The 6,653-nt window shown below is 41.6% G+C and overlaps 1 protein-coding gene across 1 annotated transcript in view; it reads left to right on the top strand.

Annotated features, from left to right (window-relative positions):
- The first annotated feature begins 27 nt into the window (after positions 1 to 27).
- Positions 28 to 6,653, top strand: part of LOC124027928 (janus kinase and microtubule-interacting protein 3-like) — a 32,145-nt gene continuing 25,519 nt past the window's right edge. Inside the window, exons 1-2 of the mRNA XM_046340133.1 lie at positions 28 to 246; positions 3,791 to 3,910. Of these exons, the coding sequence (XP_046196089.1) occupies positions 28 to 246; positions 3,791 to 3,910 (339 nt within the window). The remainder of the gene's footprint in view (positions 247 to 3,790; positions 3,911 to 6,653) is intronic.

Below are 6,653 nucleotides of genomic sequence, written 5' to 3'. Positions count from 1 at the left end.
TCTCCTCTGTTCTGCTCTGCTCTGTAGATGGATGAGATGAAGGTAAAAGACAGAGCATGCTGTGTGCTGGGGAAGGAGCTGTGTGTTCAGGCTGGACACACTCAGAGGCTCCAGCTGCAGAAGGAGGCTGTGGATGAGCAGCTAGCCCAGATCAGAAGCAGGGAGGTTGGGGCAGGAGGACACCTCCACAGCCCCAAACGAGACGCTCCTTACCCCAGTGGTGCAGGAGACACCTCAGAGAGCCTCGTAAGCAATCTCTCTCCCTCCATCTCCCCTCTCACTACTGCATAATGCAGGCTACCCCTCTATCTAGCCTCTCACTGCTGCGTAAGGCAGGCTATCTATAGACCTACCTCCACAAACGCAAGGCCCTTTGTTGCCTCTGCAACTTTAAATCTAGCTAACGTGTTTATTTTGCTTTCTTTGTGCTTCACCTTCATTATCTGTTTCTAGACGCTTAAATGGAGTCTAGAGATCTGCCCTGGCTGAGCCTAGATTTTATCTATTACTGCACCCAGCACCAGTCCTCTAACCTCCCTTTACTGTCTATTCCTCCACCCAGCACCAGTCCTCTAACCTCCCTTTACTGTCTATTACTGCACCCAGCACCAGTCCTCTCACCTCCCTTTACTGTCTATTCCTCCACCCAGCACCAGTCCTCTCACCTCCCTTTACTGTCTATTACTGCACCCAGCACCAGTCCTCTCACCTCCCTTTACTATCTATTCCTCCACCCAGCACCAGTCCTCACCTTCCTTTACTGTCTATTCCTCCACCCAGCACCAGTCCTCTCACCTCCCTTTACTGTCTATTACTGCACCCAGCACCAGTCCTCTCACCTTCCTTTACTGTCTATCTGCAGATACGATGTCCTCTCACCTTCCTTTACTGTCTATCTGCAGATACGATGTCCTCTCACCTTCCTTTACTGTCTATTCCTCCTTCCTTTAGTGTCTATCTGCAGATACGATGTCCTCTCACCTTCCTTTACTGTCTATTCCTCCTTCCTTTAGTGTCTATCTGCAGATACGATGTCCTCTCATCTTCCTTTACTGTCTATTCCTCCTTCCTTTACTGTCTATCTGCAGATACGATGTCCTCTCACCTTCCTTTAGTGTCTATCTGCAGATACGATGTCCTCTCACCTTCCTTTACTGTCTATTCCTCCACCCAGCACCAGTCCTCTAACCTCCCTTTACTGTCTATTCCTCCACCCAGCACCAGTCCTCTCACCTTCCTTTACTGTCTATCTGCAGATACGATGTCCTCTCACCTTCCTTTACTGTCTATTCCTCCTTCCTTTAGTGTCTATCTGCAGATACGATGTCCTCTCATCTTCCTTTACTGTCTATTCCTCCTTCCTTTAGTGTCTATCTGCAGATACGATGTCCTCTCATCTTCCTTTACTGTCTATTCCTCCTTCCTTTACTGTCTATCTGCAGATACGATGTCCTCTCACCTTCCTTTAGTGTCTATCTGCAGATACGATGTCCTCTCACCTTCCTTTACTGTCTATTCCTCCACCCAGCACCAGTCCTCTAACCTCCCTTTACTGTCTATTCCTCCACCCAGCACCAGTCCTCTCACCTTCCTTTACTGTCTATCTGCAGATACGATGTCCTCTCACCTTCCTTTACTGTCTATTCCTCCACCCAGCACCAGTCCTCTCACCTTCCTTTACTGTCTATCTGCAGATACGATGTCCTCTCACCTTCCTTTACTGTCTATCTGCAGATACGATGTCCTCTCACCTCCCTTTACTGTCTATCTGCAGATGTTCTCTACTGTTGAAAGATGTCTCCTGCACCACTGAATCAGGACTTCTTGAGACGTTTATAGATGGTTTTGTTTCGATCTCGTTCTTTCGTCTTCAGCTCTTTATTTTTATATTTTCTAATATTCAGCTCATAAATATACATATGAATCTCTGAATTTTAAACACAGTGGATACTAAAGTCTGCAGATTTTCAAATCAAATGTACACACGTCACCCTGTCGAAGAACTAAATGTGTTTATGTCCGAGCTGTTCTTGCCTGCTGTGCACCAGTCCGTGGCCTGTGACTTCCTCAATCTATAAGCACATCACCTGAACGCCTTCACACTGTCACCAATATTCACACTCACCTCCACCTGCTTACAGAGTAGACACCTGTTATTTCAACAGGCTACTTACTTATTGTTATCGGCATGCCTCTCAATGTAGTTAGTCTCTTCTCACAGCTGCTGTGTCTGAGCGCCATGAGTCAGGAGTAGCTGGGGCCTGCTTTGGGGTCAATTCCAATTCAAGTCAGTCAATTCAGGAAGTAAATTGACGTTCCAATTCAAGTCAGTCAATTCAGGAAGTAAATTGACGTTCCAATTCAAGTCAGTCAATTCAGGAAGTAAATTGACGTTCCATTTCAAGTCAGTCAATTCAGGAAGTAAATTGACGTTCCAATTCAAGTCAGTCAATTCAGGAAGTAAATTGACGTTCCAATTCAAGTCAGTCAATTCAGGAAGTAAATTGACGTTCCATTTCAAGTCAGTCAATTCAGGAAGTAAATTGACGTTTCAATTCAAGTCAGTCAATTCAGGAAGTAAATTGACGTTCCAATTCAAGTCAGTCAATTCAGGAAGTAAATTGACGTTCCAATTCAAGTCAGTCAATTCAGGAAGTAAATTGACGTTCCAATTCAAGTCAGTCAATTCAGGAAGTAAATTGACGTTCCAATTCAAGTCAGTCAATTCAGGAAGTAAATTGACGTTCCAATTCAAGACAGTCAATTCAGGAAGTAAATTGACGTTCCAATTCAAGTCAGTCAATTCAGGAAGTAAATTGACGTTTCAATTCAAGTCAGTCAATTCAGGAAGTAAATTGACGTTCCAATTCAAGTCAGTCAATTCAGGAAGTAAATTGACGTTCCAATTCAAGTCAGTCAATTCAGGAAGTAAATTGACGTTCCAATTCAAGTCAGTCAATTCAGGAAGTAAATTGACGTTCCATTTCAAGTCAGTCAATTCAGGAAGTAAATTGACGTTCCAATTCAAGTCAGTCAATTCAGGAAGTAAATTGACGTTCCAATTCAAGTCAGTCAATTCAGGAAGTAAATTGACGTTCCAATTCAAGTCAGTCAATTCAGGAAGTAAATTGACGTTTCAATTCAAGTCAGTCAATTCAGGAAGTAAATTGACGTTCCAATTCAAGTCAGTCAATTCAGGAAGTAAATTGACGTTCCAATTCAAGTCAGTCAATTCAGGAAGTAAATTGACGTTCCAATTCAATAATATATATATTTTTTAAAGGCATCTTATTTTCAATGACATCTCAATAAACTGAAAAGGAGAAGATATTTGTTTCTAAATGTTAAATTCAAATAATTTCCTGAATTGACTTGCTTTCAGTTCAAAAGGACCCCCAACCCTGATGAGTAGCATGCAAGGCTGCACTGTAATAAACACCATAGTAAGCGACCGTAGCCTATTGAACAGTGTTTCCATTTTCACGGCAGAAAATGGATGGATGATTTTTATTTTTCTGTTTATTATTTGTTCTGTGTAAGAATGAATGTACCCACTGTCCACTTTATTACACTGTTATTTAGATAAATCCATGTCAACAGGAACCCCAGAAGTTTCCGGGTGTTTTTTACCACATTAACTGGCGTTTCTACATGGAGCGTTTACAGTGAAGGTCCGTAGGGCTTTCGATAAGTGGGGTTCACTGGGTGAGGCCTAATACACTGTAATAATATAGCCTGGGGATGGTGTTTGAGGTTATTCCCAGTAATCTGCAGTTGGTGTGTGTTTCAGGAACAGCAGTTAGATGAGAAGGACGCGCGGCGCTTCCAGCTGAAGATCGCTGAGCTGAGTGCCGTCATCCGCAAACTGGAGGACCGTAACGCCCTCTTGTCAGAGGAAAGAAATGAACTGGTGAGCCGTACTGACGTCTTCCAATCACAGGTATAAACTGGGTGATTCCAGCCCTGAATGCTGATTGGCTGGAGGACCGTAACGCCCTCTTGTCAGAGGAAAGAAATGAACTGGTGAGCCGTACTGACGTCTTCCAATCACAGGTATAAACTGGGTGGTTCCAGCCCTGAATGCTGATTGGCTGGAGGACCGCATGCCCTCCTGTTTGGTTCTGGTATAACAACCAGTTTTGGTATTGGATCAGTTTGGTTCTGGTATAACAACCCGGTTTGGTATTGGATCAGTTTGGTTCTGGTATAACAACCCGGTTTGGTATTGGATCAGTTTGGTTCTGGTATAAAAAAAACAGGTTTGGTATTGGATCAGTTTGGTTCTGGTATAACAACCAGGTTTGGTATTGGATCAGTTTGGTTCTGGTATAACAACCAGGTTTGGTATTGGATCAGTTTGGTTCTGGTATAACAACCAGGTTTGGTATTGGATCAGTTTGGTTCTGGGATAACAACCAGGTTTGGTATTGGTATTGGATCAGTTTGGTTCTGGTATAACAACCAGGTTTGGTATTGGATCAGTTTGGTTCTGGTATAACAACCAGGTTTGGTATTGGATCAGTTTGGTTCTGGTATAACAACCAGGTTTGGTATTGGATCAGTTTGGTTCTGGTATAACAACCAGGTTTGGTATTGGATCAGTTTGGTTCTGGTATAACAACCAGGTTTGGTATTGGTATTGGATCAGTTTGGTTCTGGTATAACAACCAGGTTTGGTATTGGATCAGTTTGCTTCTGGTATAACAACCAGGTTTGGTATTGGATCCGTTTGGTTCTGGTATAACAACCAGGTTTGGTATTGGTATTGGATCAGTTTGGTTCTGGTATAACAACCAGGTTTGGTATTGGTATTGGATCAGTTTGGTTCTGGTATAACAACCAGGTTTGATATTGGATCAGTTTGGTTCTGGCAACCTTTTTTTTAGTTTTACGTGACCTTTGACCCACATATTGTGAAACAAATGCGTCAACAACATCGTGAGTGTTACTTTACTCACCGCGGACGGCCACCAGCGGTTACTCACTTTTCTGTTCCACCACATCACTGCCTGTCAAGCTGAGAACCTTCCTGTCATTGCAATACGTTCCCACTTATTTAAAGAGCTTCTAAGCCGAGTTTATGGGACGATTTCACCGGTCCCAATACAAGCTGAGAACCTTCCTGTCATTGCAATACGTTCCCACTTATTTAAAAAGCTTCTAAGCCGAGTTTACGGGACCATTTCACCGGTCCCAATACAAGCTGTGAACCTTCCTGTCATTGCAAAACCTTCTCACTTATTTAAAGAGCTTCTAAGCCGAGTTTACGGGACCATTTCACCAGTTTCAATACAAGAACGAATGCCGTTTCAAATCCAGATGTTCATGATCACATACACACAGTTAGCAGATGTTATTGGTCACATACACACGGTTAGCAGATGTTAATGCGAGTGTAGCGAAATGCTTGTGCCTCTAGTTCCAACAGTGCAGTAATATCTAACAACTAATATCTAACAATTTCACAACAACTACCTGATACACGCAAATCTAAAGGGATGGAATAAGAAGATGTACATATAAATATATGGATGAGTGATGACCGAGCGGCACAGGCAAGATGCAATAGATGGTCTAAAATACAGTGTATACACATGAGATGAGTAGATAAGATATGCAAACATTAAAGTGGCATTAGTATCAAACTCCAGGCCGTGGTCAGATGACATGAACATAGAGTTCTTTTGGCCAATCACACCAGCAGTGAGTGTGGAGTTTAGAAAGAGAAGCATGTGCAGAAAGTTACCTCATACCTAAGGTAAAATATGGTAGTGGATCATTGATGTTATGGTATTTTATTTTATTTATTTTACCTTTATTTAACCAGGCAAGTCAGTTAGGAACACATTCTTATTTTCAATGACGGCCTGGGAACAGTGGGTTAACTGCCTGTTCAGGGGCAGAACGACAGATTTTGTACCTTGTCAGCTCTGGGGTTTGAACTCGCAACCTTCCGTTTACTAGTCCAACGCTCTAACCACTAGACTACCCTGTTATGTTATGGTATAATATGGTAGTAGATCATTGATGTTATGGTATAATATAGTAGTGGATCATTGATGTTATGGTATAATATAGTAGTGGATCATTGATGTTATGGTATAATATGGTAGTAGATCATTGATGTTATGGTATAATATGGTAGTAGATCATTGATGTTATGGTAGAATATGGTAGTGGATCATTGATGTTATGGTAGAATATGGTAGTGGATCATTGATGTTATGGTATAATATGGTAGTAGATCATTGATGTTATGGTAGAATATGGTAGTAGATCATTGATGTTATGGTATAATATGGTAGTAGATCATTGATGTTATGGTAGAATATGGTAGTGGATCATTGATGTTATGGTATAATATGGTAGTGGATCATTGATGTCATGGTAGTAGATCATTGATGTTATGGTATAATATGGTAGTAGATCATTGATGTTATGGTATAATATGGTAGTGGATCATTGATGTTATGGTATAATATGGTAGTAGATCATTGATGTTATGGTAGTGGATCATTGATGTTATGGTATAATATGGTAGTGGATCATTGATGTTATGGTAGAATATGGTAGTGGATCATTGATGTTATGGTATAATATGGTAGTAGATCATTGATGTTATGGTAGAATATGGTAGTGGATCATTGATGTTA

Source organism: Oncorhynchus gorbuscha, unplaced genomic scaffold (assembly GCF_021184085.1).
Source record: "Oncorhynchus gorbuscha isolate QuinsamMale2020 ecotype Even-year unplaced genomic scaffold, OgorEven_v1.0 Un_scaffold_3567, whole genome shotgun sequence".
In the NCBI taxonomy this organism is placed as follows: Eukaryota; Metazoa; Chordata; class Actinopteri; order Salmoniformes; family Salmonidae; genus Oncorhynchus; species Oncorhynchus gorbuscha.
This window is presented reverse-complemented; position numbering and strand designations above follow the sequence as displayed.